Here is a 23522-nt window from a genome sequence, read left to right as displayed (position 1 = left end):
GTGGTGGTCATGTTGGTAGTGGTGGTGATGGTGGTGGTGGTGGTGGTGGTGATGGTGATGATGGCAGTGGTGGTGATGGTGGTGGTGATGGTGGTGGTGATGATGGTGATGATGGCAGTGGTGGTGATGGTGGTGGTGATGGTGGTGGTGATGGTGGTGGTGATGGTGGTGGTGATGATGGTGATGATGGCAGTGGTGGTGGTGATGGTGCTGATGGTGATGGTGGTGGTGGTGGTGGTGGTGGTGGTGGTGATGATGGTGGTGGTGGTGGTGATGGTGGTGGTGATGGTGGTGGTGATGATGGTGATGATGGCAGTGGTGGTGATGGTGGGGGTGGTGGCGGTGGTGGTGGTGATGGTGGTGGTGGTGGTGGTAATGGTGGTGGTGGTGGTGGTCATGTTGGTAGTGATGGTGATGGTGGTGGTGGTGGTGGTGGTGATGGTGGTGGTCATGTTGGTAGTGGTGGTGATGGTGGCGGTTATGGCAATAAGGGTAATGGTGGTGGTGGTGATGGTGATGATGGCAAGTAAAATAGTGATAGTGGTGGTAGTGATGGTGATGTGATGATGGTGATGGGGGTGGTGGTGGTGGTGGTGAGAAAACTGGTTTTAAGTAGCGAAGCGGTAGTGGTGGTAGTGGTCATGAGATAATGATTAATACAGTAGAATCATAATCATGATGTTATACCAGGAGGCCTAGAAGGAAGAGTGGCCACACTGGGGACTGGCCACTACTTTTTCAAGCATCTACTGGGAAAGAGCCTGCCTTCTCCAGGCCTCATCCATAAAATGAAAATCACACCTCTCTCCTCCTGTCGTGACGGCAGGCATCAGCCTCACTCTCTAATCAATCACACGATGGGGAATAAAACCTGTGTGAACACTAGAACCAACGGATTTCCCCCACAGCAGGGAATAACCATTATTTACCCATAAAAATATTTCAAGGGTTATTAGCATGTAAACTGTGATTAATTAAATTCACAAAAATTGTTTCTGAGGCATGCAAATGAGATGGTTCGTGCTGGGTGGCACTGAGGCTTTACTCTTCCAGTGGCTGCTGGAGGGCCCAGTGGGGCGAAGTCATTCAACACATCTCCTCCAGAAACTTTGGAAAAACTATAGGGTCCCGCTGAAAGGTGGCTCTTCCCCGATCTCTTCCACATTCATCCTTCTGGGTCAGGTCTACACAATGAAGGGGATGGTTTGGATGCTGGTGTGCCCATTTCGAATCTATTCACATCCATGAGTCCTGAAGGGACTCAAAAATTATGGAGCTTGAAGGAACCAAAAGGGAGACAATCAGCTGTCTTTTAGTCCACTCTGACCGCTCTGCCCAGGAAAGGGCCAAGACTAGCTCAAGGTTATACCCACTCCTTTCCAGGGCTTTCCATATGCTACCCTAATTCTTACAGGGTTTTCATGAGGTCAGTGAGACCCTGGATCTCACACCCAAAGGAAGCTGGCCCAGATTGGCAGCCAGAGGAAAGGGACAAGGAGACATTGGGAGGTGGGGGTCGGGCTGAGTTGTGCTTTAGTGACCTCCAGATCCAAAGGGTGGGTCCGCTGTCTCTGTCTTTCAAGCCTCTAGATATCCAACTGGCTGAAGCTCTAGGCCCTGGTGCCACACTGGCCCGTGAGGGTTTCAACTACCCAAAAACGCGTCCAGATCCCCAGCGCCCACCCTGGTGCAGACCATCTTCAACAAGAGCCCTTCTCCCTGCAAACTCCCCATGAGTCCAGTCTTCTGTTTCTCCCAACCCCAGAAGTGCCCATATCAGCATAGACACCTACTCCCACCAGGCTGCCAGGAGAAGGAAAGCACTGTGTGTGCCTGGACGGAAGTCCCAGTGGCAGGTGCGTGTCGAGGACAGACCCTCTCCTACTAGGACCCGGGTCCAGCTGCAGCTACCTTTCCCTACACTCAGCCGGGGGCTGTGTTGTGTGTTTTCACACATGGCCCTGTAAGTGACAGCATTGCTCAGATGAGGAAATGGGGTCAGCTGTGCCTCGGGGACGGCAGCTGCACCAGGAACCTTCAACGAGACAGGCAAATCCCCTGCACAGGCCGCGATGCCCCACACCATGGACAGCTACCAGTATAGCAAGACGAGGCTCAAAGAGTTCCGCTCTCCCCCAGAATGCTTCCTTAATAATTGAGGGCAGCCTTTGGCCCAGTGTCCTGGGGCCTGGTTGCTAACCCTTGAATCCTCTGCCCCTTTGCTCCTGGAGGCCCATGAGACTGCTTTGAGTGTGGCACGTTGGGAGCTCTCAGATGTAACACCTTTGAAGAACAAGAGGCGGCCTTTCTGGAAAAAACACAGCCTCGGGTAGGATCAGGAGGGAGACACAGAAAGACCAGGCCCGTGGTTGGGACAAAGGAATCAGGGAGAACAGAGCTTGGCCCAGGAACGGGTCCCGGAGACATAACCGTCCCTGAGCCCTGGAACTCAAGCAATCCCACTCCTGTAGGCCTGCAGATCAGGTCGCCCAAATACCAGGAAGCAGCAGACACCAGAAACTGAGAACCTGCCCGTCTGGCATCCGGGCAGCTGCGGGGTCTGTGAGGTCAAGTGTGAAGGGGCCCAATAATAACAACAGGGAGGCCTGATAATTAATAGAACTGGAAACAAGGCAGAACACGGCAGGAAAACTCAGATCTCTTTTGAGTCTAAACCACTCCCTGACATCACTCCATGCAGAACGAGCCTAGAACAATCTCGGGTTCCTCTTGTCCTTCCTGCGTGCAGCCAACCTCTCTGAAAGACCAGACCTCTGCTACTTCTCCACATCATCCCTGCCCACAGACTTTTGGGGTCCTCTTAGAGAAACCCAGACCCTTGGCCTCATAAATAACCTTCAGAAGGGGCGCCTGGATGGCTCAGTCGGTTGAGCATCCGACTTCGGCTCAGGTCATGATCTCACAGTTCATGGGTTCAAGCCCCACATCGGGCTCTGTGCTGACAGCTCACAGCCCGGACCCTGCCTCGGATTCTGTGTCTCCCTCTCTCTCTCTGCCCCTTCTCTGCTTGCGCTCTGTCTCTCTCTAAAAAATAAATAAACATTTAAAAAAATGTTTAATAAATAAAAAAAATTTTTTAATAAATAAATAACCTTTAGGGGACCTTACACTTGACTGAGTGCACGGCGTTTATTCCTCGAGACCACCTCACGAGACACTCGTGTGTTATTCCTGTCGGACAGTTCAACGTATTTCAAAGGCCAAGTCTTTGTATCACCTAGAATGATTTGAATAGGAGTCCTGTGATATCGTGATGTGTAATAAGAAATAACTTGGTCTCTGTCCCCGTTTCTGGCACAAAACTCCTAAAACCCTTGGAACTCCCCAAGCGATGAGAGCAATCAAGGGGACACGACCTTCAGAGCAAACCCCTTTTCCACCACATCTGACTTCATGGTACTGAGGTGACTTTTGGAAAGCACCTAAGGATGGGCACCTGTTGCCAGGGAAACCAACCATGTGATTGGAGGGACTTTCAGCCCACCCCCCTCGAACCCCAAGGAGGGGAAAGGGGCAGGAGGGTGAATGGCCACCAAGGCCACGATTTAATCAGTCGTGGCTGTGTGGTAAAGCCTCCATAAAAACCCAGAGGAGAGCTTCCGCGTTGGGGACCACGTGGATCTGCAGGGGGATCGGTGCCCAGATGGAGCCTGGAAAATCTGTGCCCTTTCCCCATACCTTGCCCTATGCAGCTCTTCTATCTGTTCCTGAGTCACATCCTTTTATAACAGACTGGTGATATCACAAGTGACATGTATCTCTGAGTTTCGTGAGCTGGTCCAGCAAATCAACGGAACCCAAGGATGGGGTAGGGGGAACTCCCAATGTATAGCGGGCCAGAAGCACAGGTGACAGAGGAGCCAAGATGGCGGAACAGCATGGAAGGTTTTTTTTTGCATCTCGCGTCCATGAAATACTACCAGACCAACTCTAAACCACCCTGCACACCTAGAAAACCGATCGGAGGATTAACACGACAATCTGCACAACCTGAACCACAGAACTCAGCAGGTGCACGGCGCGGAGAGGTGAACTGGGGGGCAGGTGGAGAAGCCGCTGAGGGCAGGGAGCTGGTGGAGAGAGGATGGAGGCGGCGGGAGAGTATGGGGAAAAGCGCCCCCCCCCCCCGCCCAAAGCAGCTGGAGAGAAAGTGGAAAAGTGGAAAGAGCCGCAGGGACTGAATTAAAAAGGGAGAAAGAAGAGGGTTTCAATTCCATTAAGACTCTATAAACAGGGGAAGCACAGAGGCTGAAACGCCACAGCTGATACCTGGTGGTGCCCTGGTGGGAAGGACGAATCCCCGGGAGCAGAGTGGAGTCCGGGGGTCTTCAGGCCACACGGGAGAGGCGGTTCCCCTGCTGGGAGGGCATCTGGTAGAGTCCGTGTGGCCACCTCGGCAGACCCCAAAGAGAAACCACATTAGCTGGTGCTGGAACACGGTCCCTGGGGGTGAAGCCTGGTGCCAGACGCGTGGTGTGATTTGCCATAATCCCTGAAATGCTGCTGCTACACTATCGCGCAAACGTTTTCTGGGGCGGGCTGGCACCCGGCCGCGGTCTCTGGGCCTCGGCAGCAGCACGGTCTCTCGAACGTTCCTGGGCGCGGCTGGCACCCGGCCATCGCTCGGTGAGACCCTCCCGCAGAGGGGCGGAACGGGTCAAAGCCACAGTCCCTCAGAAGTAAGGGGTCGGGAGAAACAGCTGCATCTGGGACAAAACTCAGGAGGGAGGTGCCGTTTGGTCACAGACGGTGTAAAAGCAGGGAGTAGACAGAAGCCGAAGACAAAGGACGGGAGCGCGATTGCTGATCGGGGAGAACGGAGATCTGATAAGACACCGGGTGGCTGGATGCCGCCATTTTCGCCACTCTGGCGCATGCGCATACGCACCTACAAGCGCCACAACCGTCCACCCCGTAAGCTAACCAGCGCCATCTAGTGGAGAACGGAGCCATTACACTAAGCCCCGTCCAACTGGGCCAACCTCGCTCTTGAGAAACCCGAGTCTCTCCGCCTGCTTAGTTTATGGGCTATAAAGTGCTTCACAGTTTGACTTCTAGGGGAAAACGAAATAATCTCAGTCGTATTGCAGTCTGTTATCTGGTCCATCTATTCAATTTTCTTTTTTTTTTTTTTTGGTTCTTTTCCTTTTCTTGGTTCTTTTCTTTTTCTTGAATACGGAAAGAAAAAAATTATTTTTATTTTCAGTTTTTATTAAAAATATTTTTCTTTAATTTTTTTCTACTATATTTTTTATTTTTTGTAAATTTTTCAAATTCTATTTTACTTCCATAATTTCATTTTATTCTATTTCATGGTATTAATTTTTTCAAAATTTCAAATGTTTTCCTTTTTTTTTTCTTTTTCCTTTTTTTCTCTAATCTATCAAGCCCCTTTAACACCCAGACCAAAACACACCTAGGATCTAGCATCATTTATTTGATTTTTTGGTGTGGGTTTGTTTTTTTTACTTTTTAATTTAATTTTTTTCTTTTTTTTTTACCTTATTAATTCCTTTTCTTCCTTCAAAATGACAAAACAAAGAAATTCACCCCAAAAGAAAGAGCAGGAAGAAACGATAGCCAGGCGGCAAGAATGGATAAGGCCGAGTGGTGAATCAGCGATATAGAGGACAAACTTATGGAGAATAATGAAGCAGAAAAAAGAGGGAGATTAAGGCAAAAGAGCACGACTTAAGAATTAGAGAAATCAGTGACTCATTAAAAAAGAACACAGAATCATAGGGGTCCCAGAAGAGGAAGAGAGAGAAGTAGGGGTAGAAGGGTTATGTGAGCAAATCATAGCGGAAAACGTTCCTAACCTGGGGAAAGACACAGACATCAAAATCCAGGAAGCACAGAGGACTCCCATTAGATGCAAAATAACCGACCATCAACAAGGCATATCATAGTCAAATTCACAAAATACTCAGTCAAGGAAAGAATCATGAAAGCAACGAGGGAAAAAAGTCCTTAACCTACAAGGGAAGACAGATCAGGTTTGCAGCAGACCTATTCACAGAAACTTGGCAGGCCAGAAAGGAGTGGCAGGATATATTCAATGTGATAAATTGGAAAAATATGCAGTCAAGAATTCTTTATCCAGCAAGGCTATCATTCAAAATACAAGGAGAGATTAAAAGTTTCCCAGACAAACAAAAAGTATTCTATACTTTCTATGAAGTCAGCATTGCCTTCGTTCCAAAACCAAAGAACCCACTAAAAAAGAGAACAATAGACCAATTTCCCTGATGAACATGGATGTGAAAATCCTCAACAAGATATGAGCCAACTGGATTCAACAATACATTAAAAAAATTTTTCACCATGACCAAGTGGGATTTATACCTGGGGTGCAGGGCTGGTTCAGTATCCACAAAACAATCAATGTGATTCATCACATCAATAAAAGAAAGGGCAAGAACCACATGATCCTCTCAATAGATGCAGAGAAAGCATTTGACAAAATACAACATCCTTTTTTAATAAAAACTCTCAAGAAAGTAGGGATAGAAGGATCATACCTCGAGATCATAAAAGCCATATATGAAAGACCCAGTGCTAATAACATCCTCAATGGGGAAAAACTGAGAGCTTTCCCCCTGCGGTCAGGAACAAGACAGGGATGTCCTCTCTCACCACTGTTATTCAACACAGTATTGGAAGTCTTAGCCTCAGCAATCAGACAACACAAAGAAATAAAAGGCATCCAAATCAGTTAGGAGGAGGTCAGACTTTCACTCTTTGCAGATGACGTGATACTCTATATGGAAAACCCAAAAGATTCCACCAAAAAGCTGCTAGAACTGATCCATGAATTCAGCAAAGTCGCAGGATATAAAGTCAATGCACAGAAATCAGTTGCATTCCTATACACCAACAATGAAGCAACAGAAAGAGAAATCAAGGAACTGATCCCATTTACAAGTGCACCAAAAATCATAAAATACCCAGGAATAAATCTAACCAAAGAGGTGAAAAATCTATACACTGAAAACTATAGAAAGCTTATGAAAGAAATTAAAGAAGACACAAAAATATGGGAAAATATTCCATGCTCCTGGATAGGAAGAAGAAATATTGTTAAAATGTCAATACTACCCAAAGCAATCTACAGATTCAATGTAGTAGCTATCAAAATATCACCAGCATTCTTCACAGATCCAGAACAAACAATCCTAAAATTTGTATGGAACCAGAAAAGACCCCGAATAGCCAAAGCGATCTTGAAAAAGAAAACCAAAGCAGGAGGCATCACAATCCCGGACTTCAAGCTGTATTACAAAGCTGTAATCATCAAGACAGTATGGTACTGGCACAAGAACGGACACTCGGTTCAATGGAACAGTATAGAGAACCCAGAAATGGACCCACAAATGTATGGCCAACTAATCTTTGACAAAGCAGAAAAGAATATCCAATGGAATAAAGACAGCCTCTTCAGCAAGTGGTGCTGGGAAAACTGGACAGCGATATGCAGAAGAGTGAACCTGGACCACTTTCTTACACGATACACAAAAATGAACTCAAAATGGATGAAAGACCTCAATGTAAGACAGGAGGCCATCAAAATCCTCGAGGAGAAAGCAGGCAAAAACCTCTTTGAAATTGCCCACAGCAACTTCTTACTCAACACGCCTCCAGAGGCAAGGGAAACAAAGGCAAAAATGAACTACTGGGACCTCATCAAAATAAAAAGCTTCTGCACAGCCAAGGAAACAATCAGCAAAACTAAAAGGCAACTGACAGAATGGGAGAAGATATATGCAAACGACATATCAGATAAAGGATTAGTATCCAAAATCTATAAAGAACTTATCACACTCAACACCCAAAAAACAACTAATCCAGCAAAGAAATGGGCGAAAGACATGAATAGACACTTCTCCAAAAAAGACATCCGGATGGTCAACCGACACATGAAAAAATGCTCAACGTCACTCGTCATCAGGGAAATACAAATCAAAACCACAATGAGATACCACCTCACACCTGTCAGAATGGCTCACATTAACAACTCGGGCAACAACAGGCGTTGGCGAGGATGCGGAGAAAGAGGATCTCTTTTGCATTGTTGGTGGGAACACAAGCGGGTGCAGCCACTCCGGAAAACAGTATGGAGGTTCCTCAAAAAATTAAAAACAGGGTGTCAGAATTGTAAATCCTCAATCCCGGCCTCCCTGTAGAATTCCTTGGGGAGCCAGGCTGCCCCTCAGAGCTTCTGGTCCCAGCAGCCCCCTCCCTGGCCTTGGCCGCTGGAGCCTGTGTAAGGACTGGCCAGTCTTTGTTTTTATTTTGTATTAAGGTTCCTATTTCGGCCGGAGACTGCTGCCTCCAGGCTGTTTCTCAGGACACTAATCTTTATGGCCCTCATCTGCTGGGGCGAGGTAGGCGGGGTAGCATTTGACCTGGGGACACAGTCGCTGCAGCAATAGTAACTGGGCAGTTAACCCTGCAGGATCTCTGTGGGGCTGCCCCTCCCAGCTGGGACTGGTGGCTTTGGGTTCAGTCCCTTAGATTGGGATTTTGAGCTGGACACACATGAAGAGAAAGACACCTACAGGGGCAGAGAGAATGGAGACGGATAACCGGGAGAGGCAGAGAGGCAGAGGGCTGTGTCCTCACCCACGGCTCTACAAAGGTGACTCAAAGAGGAACTGGTTCAAGAGCATTTTCAAACAGATAAGTTAATAAATAAATCACTTAAGGGGCGCCTGACTGGCTCAGTCGGTTAAGTGTCCGACTTCAGCTCAGGTCATGATCTCGCAGTTCGAGAGTTCCAGCCCTGCATCGGGCTCTGTGCCAACAGCTCAGAGCCTGGAGCCTGCCTTGGATTTTGTGTCTCCCTCTCTCTCTGCCCCTCCCCTGCTCATGCTCTCTCTCTCTCTCTCTCTCTATTTCAGAAATAAACTTGAAAATAAATTAAAATAAGTAACGAATGAATCATTTAAGACGGCTAGCAATAAAAAGCGTTACTAGTTTTGAGTGCCTCCCGGATGCCAGCGGTAACATAGACATCATATCTAACCCTCTCCGAAGTCCTACAGAGGGAGGTTTTATTATGAAGAAACCACAGCCCGGAGAATTCACTTTGCCCAAGTGTATCAGTCAGTATAAGCTGACTCCACATCGGAGTCTTTGCGGACAACACAGAGTCTGTTTTGGATCCTCTGTCCCCCTCTCTCTCTGCCCCTCCCCCACTCATGCTCTCTCTCAAAAATAAATCAACATTACCCAAAAAATGTTAATTAATAAAAAAAAATTGTTCTCTGAGGGAAAAAAATACATGTGCATATACATGTCCATACATATACACATATTTATCCACACACACATATACGCATATATACACATTCATTATAAATTTTGCCGATATAAAGGTTGTGCAGTATAGTTTATCATAATGATAAAACACACAGTACTCTTTATTGTAAATTCCATATAGCCAAATAATGCTCATAGAATGCTTTTGCTGGTTTCTCCTGATCCCTTACATCTCTAGCCTTCCTAAAGCTGCATTTCAGCTATGACTTGACAATTCTTTTCCTATTCACAATGTAACGGCTACTGATACGATGCTTTTTGGTTTAACCTGCCTTTTTCCCATCACTTCCTCAACTCAACAATGAATAAGGCCCTGAGTTGTAGCATTTGCCTATGTCTGTGGGACAAATACCTCCACTGTGACCGATTTCAAGTCACCACGGTCCCTGGAAGGCAGGGCTGGAGATGTGTGATAGTATGGCATGTAGGAGTCCCCCCCCTACAGAGACCACGGACGTGAATCAATTCAAGGCTTAGGTAAAAGTAAAATGTAGTAAAGCAATTCAGAAGCAACGTGCTCTGAGTATTCATTACCTTTGTTTTTAACAAAACGTATTTAATTATAGGTTTACACAATTTTTCAACGATGGCTGTATTTAATAACTGGCTCACAGCATTTCTGAACATTTAACGACCAGCCCTTGTTGGCCGAAGGAAGCTAGCTCCAGCTGGTCACTGCTATTCCCCAGTGGCTGGGAGGGCTGCCCTCAGCCCTCGGCCGTCATCCCTCTCCAGGAATCATTCACAGCTGCAGAGATCCATTTCTCGCCAGCTCACACCTCCTTTATGGGGGTAACTCACATCCAATGAGTGGTTGACGTGCAGATATAAGAGCTCAGACCATTGCCCCAGCTTGAGACATCTGTAACGGACCACCCCAGCTCCTTAGCTCTACTGCACAGTAGATGGGTATAGTATAGTATACCCAGTATAGCACAGTATAGATCCCGACGTCCCGATCTCTGCCGCATCCCGATTCCTTCTGTTCCCCTAGGAGAATGGATCTTGAGATCCCGGTAAACTTTATGCATGTGGCTCTCCCTCTCAGAATCTGCTTCCCAGGGGGCCCAATCTTCACTCTTGGGTCCAGGTGGATGGAGAGGTCCCACCTGGAACATTTCTGCTGGTTTTCGTGGAGGAAGGATAGCGCGATCCCTCAAGGGTCTCACTTCTGCTCACAACCCACTGGTCCAAGCTAAACCCACGACCCTACCTGGCCATCCTACCTCGCTCCCTAAAAATGAGAGATCCGGAATATTTGGCCACCAGCACACTAGAGATTGCCACTGCACAGTCACAAAGCTGGGAAACAGCCGCTCTGGGATGTGACTCCAGGTACCTTCTACTTTTACTCTATGCTCTTTCCTCCAGGCCATTTGAGGATGGAGACTCCTTGCTAGGTCCTGAGAATATGAAGATGAACTCTAAAGGTGATATACGTCTTGTCAGGTCAGAAATGCACACACAAACTGAGTCTTGGTATCCCGAGGAGACTCCTGAGAGATCAGCTGTCTGGGGCGGCAAATACACTCCACCCTTGCCTCTCACATCCACTGCAGACATCACTAATCGATCGTGGCACTCCCTCGGCCCAGCCGGGGTGGGCAAGACCTCCATTCCTGACTCTGGGCAGGCATTACCAATCGATCAGAGAAGTGCATAACTTGAAACTAGTTGCCATTCTGAAACCATCCATTTTCAATCCGAGGAAACCGAAGCCAGAGAAGAAAAGTTCATAAACCGCACACAGGGCAAGTGTGGGTGGTCACAGGGACACTGAAGCGAAAACCTATGTGCAGGAAGGACGGGGACGGTCTGCCTGAAGCCTCCCCCTGAGTGCTCAGCGCAAGGGGGCGGAAGGCCAGCCTCAGCCCAGAGCTTCCCCCAGTAACCCTCCTTGATAACAACACTGATAGCAAAGCCAGTATTTGCTGTGTACGGAGCCCGTTCCACGCATGAGGTCCAGCAGTAAGTCATTTCAACACATTTATCTCTTCTCATCCTTCTACCATCCCGAGGCGGTTGTCGGCCATTGGCAGCATGATGTCAGTCCATTTCAAAGACAGAGAAACTGAGACTCGGGGGCTGATGATACTAAGTCTCATACTGAGTGAGTATTTATCATGTGGCAGGCGATCCTCAGAATAGCCCGGCGAATGGGCTGCTATCACCCCCATTTTACAGATAGGAAACTTGGGGCTTAGTGAGGTTGTGTCCATTGGCCTCAGGGGACCGAGGTGGGACCAGAATCCAGACAGTCTCACGATGCTAATGACAGTAAATGGTGAGAAATAGAGAAGTAGAATTTGAAACCCTCCCCCATTTGCCTGTTGCCCTCAACCACTAAGCTGCCCCGGCAGTGCCCACTGCCCATCTCAGGGTGGTGCTAAGGAGGGGCTTCGAGCTAAATCTGGGACCCGGAGGCCACGCGGTCTGCAGAACGGGGCAGGACAATGGACTGGAATGCGGCACCCCAGGCAAGAGGTGACCAGCCAACCAGAAGCCGTGATCAGGGGCACTCTACCTCCCCACGGCCAAGTGCAATGCCTAGCATAGGTTAGGCACCATGAGATACTTGGATGGTGGTTGTTTCAGTATCACATTTACTACAGAGCAAACCATCCCAAAAGACGGTGGCTCAAAACAACCATTATTTGATTTCGCTCACGACTCGGTAGATTTCCTGGGCCGGCTCACCGCAGCCGGATGGTCTCAGGCGGTTCCTCGCAGGCTAGCAGGCGGCTTCCGGGCCCATCAGCTGGGCCGGCCCAACCGTGTTCTACAGGGTCTCTCGTCATCCAGCAGCCTGGTCTGGGCTTCTTCACCCAGAGGTCTCAGGACAGCAAGAGGGCACTAATGTCAGCATGCCAGCCCCCGAACAGTGTCCGGCCTCAGAACTTCGTATATTTCTCTGTCCGTAGCAAGGAGCAGGGGTCAGGGCAAAGCCTCTCAGATGAGATTATGTGGCTGGCAGGAGACAGCAGGTGCCTGGAAGCTGAGCAGATCCACGCGCTCGGCTGAACCTGGGCCCCTGGCAAACTGGTCCCCACACAAGCCCCGGGAGGACAGACAGACTTGTGTGGCAGGCAGGTCTCTGTGTCCCCATCCCCCAGCGCCCACTCCCCCAGAGCCACAGGCCTGCCTCTTGCCCAAGCCATCCCTCTGCCCACCTGAGCATTCTTCCAAATCCCTACCTCGCCCCTTGTGACGCACCGTGCCGGGGAGCGTAATTGCAATAGTGATTACTTACAGCCATTACATTAAGTTTTAAAATGCTCCCTTCAAATTGAACAATGTTTTTTCAAAGTCAACAGCTGGTTCACAGCTTGAATGCAACCGTTAGGATAAATTAAATAAAAAGGGTAATAAAATCACAGTCTAAATTTAATTTCTGAAGAGTGCATCGCCTCCAAAAAAAAAAAAAAGGCTTTAAAAAAAGTGCCTTTAAAATACGGCCAGAAAAGCGGAAGTTAATTCACTCCCTGATTATGTCAGCTAATGGGCACACTGCAACAGTCAACCACCTAGCTGCCCTGGTGTGGACACAGCCCCGGGCTCACTCCCGAGGGCCGGGCTGTACAGCCTCTGGGGTCTACGTGCAGAGGGGGTTGTCACACAGGGCACTTGCACAGGCAGACGTCCCCACGAAAGTGCTGATAAAGCGTCCCTGTCCCCTGAAGCAAAACAACAATGAAGATGATGTCCCAGACAAGCCTCCATGCGCCCTCTCATTCCCTGCAGCTACCTGGAGACACCTGGCAGGACGCTGGAAACTTCTTTGTCCTCGCTGGTGCACAGAGGGCGAGATTCAGCTACTGAGACCCTTCATCTCTGGAGGGTAGCAAGATAGGCCACCTGAAAATACTCTACTCTGGCATAAGGATCATTTTGAGCCCAAGGCGATGGAGGAAAACAAACAGGTTGCAGAAAAGCTCTCAGTCTCTGCCCCCTCCCCGGTCACTGAAAAGCTAAACACAAATTTGTAAGGGCGCCCCCCTCCCCTCTCTACCAGAAAGGACAGAAGTCAATCGGTGGAGGCAACTCTGGACTCGTATCAGCCCAGCTAATCAACCAACCTCAGTAACTACCCTCCCTGTAGTGACCTTCGCACATTTGTTGCCCTGGAAACTCAAAGTCCTTTCCCTTTTGCCCTGTCACCTGTCTATGAATATCTTGTTCTTTGTTAAGACACCATGGACGCCCAAGTTCTAACCAAGCTTTGAGTGACTCAGCACCGCACACATTAATACACTTTTTCCTCTTCTTAATCCAGCTTTTTTTGGTCTAATTCAAGGGCTCCATCCATGACACTAAGATGGATAGGGGGGAAAAATAACTTGTTTCCTCCCATACACCTGAAGGCAACTGACCTAAAAAGACTGGTCCAGGGGCGCCTGGGTGGCTCAGTCCGACTTCGGCTCGGGTCGTGATCTCATAGTTCGTGGGTTCGAGCCCCGCATCAGGCTCTGTGCTGACAGCTGGGAGCCTGGAGCCTGCTTCGGATTCTGGGTCTCCCTCTCTCTCTGCCCCTCCCCCTGCTCGCGCTCTGTCTCAAAAATAAATAAACATTAAAAAAAAAAAAAAAAAAAGACTGGTCTGGCTCCCCGCCCCGGGATCCAAACCTACATTCCAAGCTTTGGACTCAGCCTGGACTTGAATCCCACCTCTGCCACTTATTTGCCGTATGACCTTGGACAGTGATCAGCTCCTTCCTCAGAGCCGTGGTTTCTTCCTCTGTGAAAAGAGAACGCATTCGTTCTTTCATACAATGAGTAAATATCTACTGAGCACCTAGTCTGAGCCAGGCCGGGTCACAGGACCCCAGAGGACAGCAGCGAGCCAGCAGACAGACATCCTGGCCTGAAGGAGCATATATCCTAGTGGGCAAGACAGACAATGAACACAGTCAGCAAGCAGTACATATAGAATGTGAGTAAGCAACTGGGGGAGATTAAATAGGGGAAGGAGGGAGAGGGTACTGTAATTTTAAGGTGTTTAGGAAAGGCCCCAGAGAGAAGGGGCCATTGGAGTACAGGCCCGAGGGAGAGGTGGGAGCCAGCCACATGATGTTGGGTGAAAAGCATTCAGGCAGAGGGAACAGACACGCAAAGGCCCTGAGGCAGGTGTGCCTAGAGTGCTCAGGGGAAGCAAGGAACACAGTGGGCACAGAGAGTGGCAGGAGATGATGTCAAAGCTAACAGGGCAATAATACCCAATTCAAACGGCTTGTTTGTTCATCCAAGTAGTACCTACTGAGGATTTAGTCCACTCGGACAGAAGGGCTATTGTAAAGATTAAAACCCGATGAAGTGAGGGCAGCTCCTGGCACATAATACATTCTCAGTAAGTGTTAGCTGCTCTCAACTGCAGAAGCGTGGACCCCCTGCCTCCTGGCCAGGTGGAGGTGGACGCACTGTTGAGGAGAGCCTGGGTTCGGCTCTGCTTCCCACCCCCCACTCCCCCGGGGGTGGGGGGGGGTGCTCCCACTCTAGAGAACCACCTGGTACAGCCTCAGCTAACGAGATCGCTTACTTATAGCAGGGTGTGCACATGCGTGTGCGTGCATGAGAACAGTCTCCTTCCTCCAAAGCAGCAGCCCACCCGCAACATCATCATCATCGTTTCCTTTCCCCCTTGTTACCACCCGGCCTGGGCACCCGTTCCAGTCACTACCCAGGTCGGCCAGCAGGGGGCGCCCAATGTTTCCCCTTTCTCCTCCCTCCTCCCATCAGTGTTCCCAGGCCACACACGCGAGCTCACGCACACTGGCGCCCTCTCCGTCTTCTCTCGGCTCTCACTCTTGAAAGCCCTGGTCCCAAGACTGGTGCGGTTAAGAGGTAACCTGGGTTTCCTGCTTTTTAAGGACGTTCCTCGCTGGGGGCGGCCTGGGGCGGGGGGGGGGGGGGGGGGGGGGGCGGGGTCACACTGACCATTTCTATAGAAACACTGGGGTAAACGCTTGTTTTCCACCACTGTGCCCTTAAGGGGTCTTTTCTCACCAGAGGGTAAGTCCTTGCACAAAGAGCAGCAAAGGCTTCCCACGCGTAAGGTCGAGAAGGAGTGGGTGATACTTCCGGGTGCTCCGGGCCCCGCCTTAGAAACATTGCCAACGGGGGCGCCTGGGTGGCTCAGTCGGTTGAGCGTGGGACTTCAGCTCAGGTCGTGGGACTTCAACTCAGGTCGTTGATCTCACGGTTTGTGGGTTCGAGCCCCGCACCGGGTTCACTGCTGTCATTGCAGAGCCGGCCCCAGATCTTCTGTCCCCACCCCCCGCCCCCCAACTCTCTCTGCTCTTCCCCTGCTCACGCTCCATCTCAAAACTAAATAAACATGAAAAAAGGAAAGAAAGATGATTGAAGGAACCTTGTCAGGTGCCTGGGGGCACCTTGACCACAGGGGCACCTTCAAATGCAGACCCTGCCTGACTCGGTAGTTCTGGGGTGGGGCCTGGGAATGGGCATCTCTAATAAGCCCTTGGATATGCTGGTCCAAGGCCACACTGAGCCTTGGGTAAGGGTAGGGGCTGTGTGCGGTCTCCACCCCTCCGGCCCCCTTTCTCTCCCTCTCCAGGCAGACAACAGGTACTCACTGAAGCACCATTTATGAAAAACAGAATATTTGAAACGTCTCACGGCTCCGTGGATGGGAGGTTGGTCAGCTAAACCTTAGGGCCCCCACGCAAGGGGTGCAGGGCCGTAAATGCCCCCCGGGCTGTCTGAGCAGGAAGCCCTGGGCCTTGGAGTCGACCCACTTCTGCCAAGCAAATAATTCCACCCTGGCCACTGCAAGCTACGAGCATGCCACCAACCCGCTCTCGAGATTTCTGACAGCTTGAGGATCAGCTCTTCAGGGGCTCCTGGGCGGCTCAGCGGGTTGAGCAGCCGAATTCGGCTCGGGTCATGATCTCACCGTTCGTGGGTTCGAGGTCCACGTCAGGCTCTGTGCTGACAGCTCGGAGCCTGGAGCCTGCTTCGGATTCTGCCTCTCTCTCTCTCTCTCTCTCTCTGCCCCTCCCCTGTGTGTGCTCTCCCTGTCTCTCAAAAATACATAAATGTTAAAAATTTTTTTTAAAAAATCAGCTCTCCAGAACCAGAACGGCAGATTCCAGCATACCCTCCTATGCAGCCGTAAAATAATATAAATCACGATTAAGAAGCTCTCTGTGTACGGATGTGGAAGGAGCTCCAGAACGTACTGGCAAGTGGAAAAAACAAGACACAGGACAGTAAGTACAGTTTGCTACCTTTTGTGTAATAAAGGAAGGAGCATACAAACACACGTGCTTGCATTCGCCTAAAGAGCCACTGGAAAAGGACAAAGGAAATAAATGTCATCTAAGAGACCGCAATGGGTAAGAAGAGGATTGATTTTTTTTTTTATAAATCTCTTTTTAGATTATACAGCATGGCGTTTATTCCAAAAGTTAAATTAAGAAAGAAAGCATCTCAAAAATGCAAGCAGGGTGCCTGGGTCATTCAGTTGGTTGATTCTGTCAAGCACAGAGCCTGACGCGGGGCTCGAACCCACCAACGGTGAGATCAAGACCTGAGCCGAAGTCGGACGCTCAACCCGCTGAGCCGCCCAGGTGTCCCTGGAGATTCCAAGGCCCAGGTCGCTCTTGCCTTTGGCTCAGGTCATAATCCCAGGGTCGTTGGATCGAGCCCTGCATTGGGCTCCATGCTGAGGCATGAAGCCTGCTTAGGAGTCTCTCTCTTTCCCTCTGTCCCTCTCCCCGGCTCTCATTCTCTCTTTCTCACTCTGAAATAAAAAATAAAATGCAAGTGAGCAACTTTGACATTGTTTTTTTTAATGTTTATTTATTTTGAGAGAGAGAGAGAGCATGCATGAGCAGGGGAGAGGCAGAGAGAGAGGGAGAGAGAGAGAGAGGGAGAGAATCCCAAGCAGGCTCTGCACTGTCGGCACAGAGCCTGACACGGGGCTCGGGCTCACAATCCCTGAGACCATGACCTGAGCCAAAATCAAGAGCCAGAAACTCAACTGACTGAACCACCCCGGCACCCCGACATTCATTCTTACTGGGGCCATGGGTATGAATTGTTCTGTAACTCCTCAAGTGCAAGATATGTCCCATTTCATTGCATTTCCAAATCAAATCGTATCTCCATTATCAATATAGGTGGTAAGTCCGAGAGTGCTCAATTTCTGGATACTTCTCCTTCCCGTGGATCTTACAAACCCCGCAGGGTTTGGTCCAAAATAATCAGAAAGGATTCAGTCTCCAGTTTGTGTGGTCACATCCTCACGGTTACTGCTTGTGGCTGAGGAACACAGGGACCAAGAACAGACTGTAGCCTACCGCTAAAATGTAGACACCAGCTCTGCCTTTCACTGGCTGTGTGACTTTGGGCAAGTCGCTAAACCTCTCTGTGCCTCAGTGGCCTCATCTGTAAAATGAAGGGTAATAACAAGACCTGTGACTTGGTGGATTTAACAAAGTGAGACCGGTGCCTGGCACTAAGGAACGTTTGCTATTGAAATCGTCACCACCGTGCCCAACACCCCTGTCCTCAGTGTCCATCTGCCCTTTAGGATGGGGGACAGACACCCCGCGAGGCACTGCGGACAACACCCTAGGACTGCAGAACTGCGTCCAGCCCTTACAGACCCCACGGAGCCACTCCCACCTAGGAACCGCCACCTGGAGGTCCACTGCAACATCTCCCCACCTAGTTCCTGAGGCTGAAAGGTCCCCTTCCCCGCCAATACCAGCCTCCTTCACCTCTGCCCCCCCCCCCCCCGGGTGAGCCAGCTAAATTCCTCTCCAGGGAGCCTCAAACATCCAGGGTTCTTCCCACCATATTAGAGTCTCTCTGAAGCGCCTGTTAAAAATGCAGAGTTCTGGGCTCACCTTGTGGGCAGAACCCAAGGGTCCGTATCTTTAGCCTTCCTGCACTGGGCAGGGGCGGGGCGGGGGTGAAACCCTCTGCACTTGGTGGCAAGGTCCCAGGAAAATGGGAGAAAAGATTCCTTTACGCCCTTCCGATGAGTCTAAAGCAGTGAGAAAAAAGGACAGCAATTAATTTTTCAATAACTCACCCTGCTCCGTAGGAATAACTTTGAATCAGCTGTGATTTTTGTTAAAGGAAACTATCCCTTGATGTTGGTGTTTCAACTACTTTGAATATCAAATGATTATGACCGAACCTCACCCCTGATTACAGACCCCGGCCACAAATTCAGGATGCCAGGGCATGAACTTTGTTAACCCTCGGGAAACTTTCTGCCCACCAAATCCTGCCCAGAACCCTGAAACGGCATGTCACATTTCATGCAAATTTGCATTATGTGACTTGGAAATCAGGCGATTTAAAAATATTAATAAAGACTCGCCGTATGCTCAGATTTTGAAATAATGCAGATCTGGCTTTACATTTATCCCTCTGGGAAATTTAGTCTTGAATAATGCATAGCTTCAGGAATGAATCTCTTGCATAAATCGGATAAAAGCCGATCTGCTCTGATGGGGGGGGGGGGGCGCGGGAGACCCACCATTTAACACTTTCCTCCCCTCCCTCGCCCTCCCCATGTCTCCCACAGGAACCTGGCACTGGTCTGGGCCCTACTTGGGTATTCATTGAGCTTGTCAGCTGAGATTTCATGGCCCCGTCACGGTCCTGAGATCTGCACACTCATCCACTCAGTGCGAATCTGTCATGCACCCACCGTGCGCCCATAGCATAATGTGGGTATACGGTGGTGACTGAGACAGCAAGGTTCCCACCCTCGTGGGGTTTACACTCCAGGTCCAGCCCTGCCCACAGCCTGAGAGGCCAGCATTATTAACATTCCCCTCTCAAGATGAGGAAACTGAGGACCAGGCTGAGGCCACACGATGTGTGCAGAAGCCACATTGGAATGTGGGTCGTTTGATTCCCAAAGGTCTCCACTGTTTGCTTGAAGAGGAGGATGTTTGGGAGTCTCATATCTTGGCCAGACACCAAGTCGTCTCAACCATGAGTCTGCTGGTGAAGTCACCGTGACTTTGGTCGCACTCGGAGGGCACATGCTTACGTCACTGCAAGGGAGGTGGGGAAAGCGTCTGGTGTCTTTGGAGACCCAGAGACAGAAGAGGGGCTGATGGCGAAGGAGAACGGGACAGAGGGCTGTGGGAAGCTGCTGTGAGCTCTCCCATTCCCAGTGGCCAAGGACAAGGGACGTGTGCTCCCATGCACACGCACGTGGACTTTGCATGTGGACGGACCAGCCCCGTGGGGCTGTGTTTTGCTCTCCCAGTGAGTTAAGCCTTTTATTCGTAAAAGCAGGGGATTTTCGCCCTCGGGAGAAGTCTAGATTCTAGGAAACATTCCATTTCACGTTGCTTCTGTAAAACTGACCCAAAGGCTTTCTTCTCAGTTTCAATTTTGCATATACATAGAGCCCAGGATGCTACAGAAAAGCAGCAAGGTGCACCGGGGTCCTGGCGCTTGGGAGGGTGGGTGCGTCCCTTCAGTGCCAGGCACACGGCAGATGCAGAGGAGGCCAGCATGTAACCTGCAGCTCCCTGGGCGCACTTGCCTGATTTGCCGTGGTGGCTGGGATTTACCTGCGCCTACGAGATCCTTTGGCCTCAAGAGTCCCATGTTTCCCTCCGCGGATGTCACTGCTGTGTGCTCTGTTGGGGGGGGAGGGAGAAGAGGGGGAGGAAAATGCATATTTTTCAATTCACTGTTGTATCAGAGCCATATCTCCAGCCCTGGACAGAGACAGACACCCACAGGGTGGGGCCTCCATAAAGACCAGAGTTGCCTCTTTGGTTTCAGCCGCAGAAATGTTCTTGATCCTTGGGGACATCTGTCCAGCTCACAACAAATTCTCTTTCCCGGGAACTGCCAAAGGGAGGGGACGCTACAAGAATGTTTGTGTAATATAACTCTACTCCGGGACACGGTAACCGGGCCAATCAGATATATTTCTTGCAAGAATTTGGTGCTGGGGCCAAGGGACGTGGGGTCTGTTTCAAGGCTAGAACTCATAACCATGGCCCCCCATGCAAACAAAAAGAAAATCCGAGAGACCATATGCGTGGGCATGGATGGAGAGAAACCGAGATGAGAGTTGGAAGGAAAGAGCATGTTGAGGTTTTCCACGTCCCAGCTCTGGGCCTGTCCTGGCCCAGACTTCCATGAGGCGCCTCCACATCCCCTAGGCCAGTCGGGGTTCTCGGTTCCCGTCAACAGGCTGCACTGCGGCTGGTGTAGGGGACGAAGGCATTCACCAGCCTCCCTTCACCAAGTCTTCAGAGGAGCCAGAGAATCAGGCTGGGAGGCCGCAGAGCCAGGAATGACACAGCAAGGATAGTGCCGTAAAGCCCCCACGGCTACCACGCACGCCTCCAGGGCTGGACCCCGAGCGCTCCTGCCAGAACCTTCCTCCCGCTGCCCTGAGAGTAGGGCCTGCACCCCGGCTGCAAGGGAGGCCGCCAAACGGCCCTCTTGGCTTCTCTCTCGGGGAGGCAAGGCCGCTAAGGAGGACGACTTCCCAAAGGCGTTCAAAAGAAACCAAGGGCACGACAGATGTCCACGATATCCCTCTAGTAATGTTTCTTTTTATTGCCGTTGGTGGTGTTGCAAGGGTCTTAGGAGGAAAGCTGCTCAGCGTGCTGGCCCTGCTCTGACCACTGGGGGGCAGCATCATGGGTCTGGCTTCTCACCCGGGTTGGAACACAGGGGAGACTAAGCTCTCGAGGATGCAAAATTTAAGGAGGCACTCACTCTCAGGCTCGTGGGAGCACAGGGCAGGCAGGCACCTAAGGGCGGGGGCTTCCGTAAATCCTGGGTCCTAGGGGGCCTCTTTGGCCTCAGCCAGAAACCAGTCCTGCTTCTCTCCAGCTCCAGAGAGGTTGGCTGTCTGGAAGTTTCTCTGTCCTCATGCAAACATGGATGGATGCCACACCCACCAACACACCAGTGTTCCTGGTATATTTCGACACGTCTGAATCTACTGGAACCCAATACGATTGTTTGACTGACTGGTTAGTTAATAACCCAACAGGACACATCTATTGCACACTGACCTTGCACCACACACTTCAGTATTTAATCAGTTCCACAGCTGGATGAGGCTGTCACTATGATTGCCCCCACTTTTTAAATTTTTTTTTCATGTTTACTCATTTTTGAGAGAGAGAGAGGGAGCATGAGCAGGGGAGAGGCAGACAGAGAGGGAGACACAGAATCACAAGCAGGCTCCAGGCTCCGAGCTGTCAGCACAGAGCTCAACGTGGGGCTTGAACTCGCCAATGAGTGAGATCGTGACCTGAGCCGAAGTCGGACGCTTAACCGACTGAGCCACCCAGGCTCCCCTGATTACCCCCATTTTACAATGTCTAAGGCACAGAGAGGTGAGGGGACTTGCTGAAGGTCACACAGCTCTGAAATAGCAGCACGAGGATCTGAACCCAAATCTCTACACTGAGTCTGGCAAGGCCCTTCACGGAGAGTGGCTGCCTGACTGAGAACACAGGAACGGTGGGGTGACAATCTCTTAACTCACTCAAGTGCAAGGTGTGTTAGAATGGACCTGGGGCTATCGAACCCTCGGCCCCTGAGTCCGACAGCTATTGTAATCAGTAGCATCTGTGTTAGTGCTGGTCCTCTTACTGTCACCATGACCTTGACTATGGAGCAATGACTCCGCGCTGGCTTTGGTGGGGGGATCTCATGTACGCTCAGTATAAGCAGGGGTACGAGCAGAAGAGGTGTTACTATCCTATCTTACAGTTGGGGAAACCAAGGCACCAAAAGTCAAGGACGTTGCCCGTGAGCACGCAGCTAGGGGATAGTAGACTACCTCACACTACAACATGGGTAGAGTCGCAGGGGGTGAGACACGGCGTGACCTCTCCCAGCCCTCGGCCTCTGCAGGGCTCCTTGAGGCCATGTCAGGGCAGGAAGGAGGAAGGTACAGAGAGCCAAGAAGAACCCACCAAGCATATCCAACCCCGCAACCACAGGCTCTTGAGAGAAATTGAAATTAGCTTCCTTCTGACTGGTCATTTGGGGCCAGCCCCATCATTTCAGCACCTCTTTCCTCTCTGCGACCTGGTTCAAAGGAAAGAGTGTTTTCCTCAGAATCCCCATGCAGTCCCCAAAGCCTTCCAGAGACCTCATAAATCTTGGTGACGGGAAGCAGATTCCTCCCATCTTCTGCTCTCGGCCAAGTGACAATTAATTACGATTTATAAAACCCTCCTAACACGTGATAATAATTATGACACTGTATTGGGGCCAGGAAGCCTAGAAGTCCGGCACCAGGTTGGCCAGATGGGCATGGAGAAGCCCAGGTAAGGATGGGGGGGGGGGGGGATTGTGTCCCTCCGGTGATCCCTCTGGTGTCCCTCCAGTGTCCCTCCGGTGACCTCCAGGCAGAGCCAACACGAAGTCTGCATTTAGACCGGGCGGGGGGAGGCGGGGAAGGGGAGGAGCTGGGTTCTGGGGCACGGTTTGCTGTTGGATGAACTCACAAGTTTTGCAGGATGCTGTTCTGTTCAAAACAATTGTTTGGGCAAGGATAGCGATTCATACGGCATTAATGAGTTTCCACAAACAGCTGATGATGGTAATGATGGTGAACATGAATCACCATCATGAATCACCATGATTAAGCCCTTTTCTTAATCATGTTCGTATCTTGGCATTTAACACAAGCTTAAAATACAGAAGAGACTCACAAAATATCTGTGACTTATACGGAATTATATTGGTGGTGGTGAAAATACTGGTGATGGTGGCAGTGAAGGCCGTGGTGATGGTGGTAATGGTGGTGGTGATGGTTATGGTGGTGATAACAGTGGTTATGGTGTTGGTGATGATGGTGGTGATGGTGGTGGTGATAGTGATGGTGATGGTGGTGGTGGTGGTGGTGGTGATGGTGGTGGTTATGGTGATAGTGATGGTGATGGTGGTGGTGATGGTTATGGTGGTGATAACAGTGGTTATGGTGGTGGTGACGATGGTGGTGACGATGGTGGTGATGGTGATGGTTGTGTGATGGTTATGGTGATGGTGGTGGTGATGGTGATAGTTATGGTGATGGTTATGGTGGTGGTGATGGTGATGCTGGTGGTGATGGTGATGGTCAAGAATGGTGATGGTGGTGGTGGTGGTGGTGATGGTTATGGTGATGGTGGTGGTGATGGTTATGGTGATGGTGGTGGTTAT

General features: G+C 50.2%; 1 protein-coding gene across 1 annotated transcript in view; it reads right to left on the bottom strand.

Moving 5' to 3' along the window:
- The window catches only part of LOC131501614 (basic proline-rich protein-like), a gene marked incomplete at its 5' end in the record, with an annotated part of 17545 nt that extends 17454 nt beyond the window's left edge, over positions 1 to 91 (bottom strand). The window contains 1 exon segment of the mRNA XM_058711913.1: positions 1 to 91. This exon segment is cut by the window's left edge and continues 63 nt beyond it. Within this exon segment, the coding sequence (XP_058567896.1) occupies positions 1 to 91 (91 nt within the window).
- Between the last annotated feature and the right edge of the window lie 23431 nt (positions 92 to 23522).

This window comes from Neofelis nebulosa, chromosome 18 (assembly GCF_028018385.1).
Source record: "Neofelis nebulosa isolate mNeoNeb1 chromosome 18, mNeoNeb1.pri, whole genome shotgun sequence".
Taxonomy (NCBI): domain Eukaryota; kingdom Metazoa; phylum Chordata; class Mammalia; order Carnivora; family Felidae; genus Neofelis; species Neofelis nebulosa.
The sequence above is the reverse complement of the archived record's forward strand: the minus strand, read 5'-3'. Positions and strand labels throughout refer to the sequence as shown.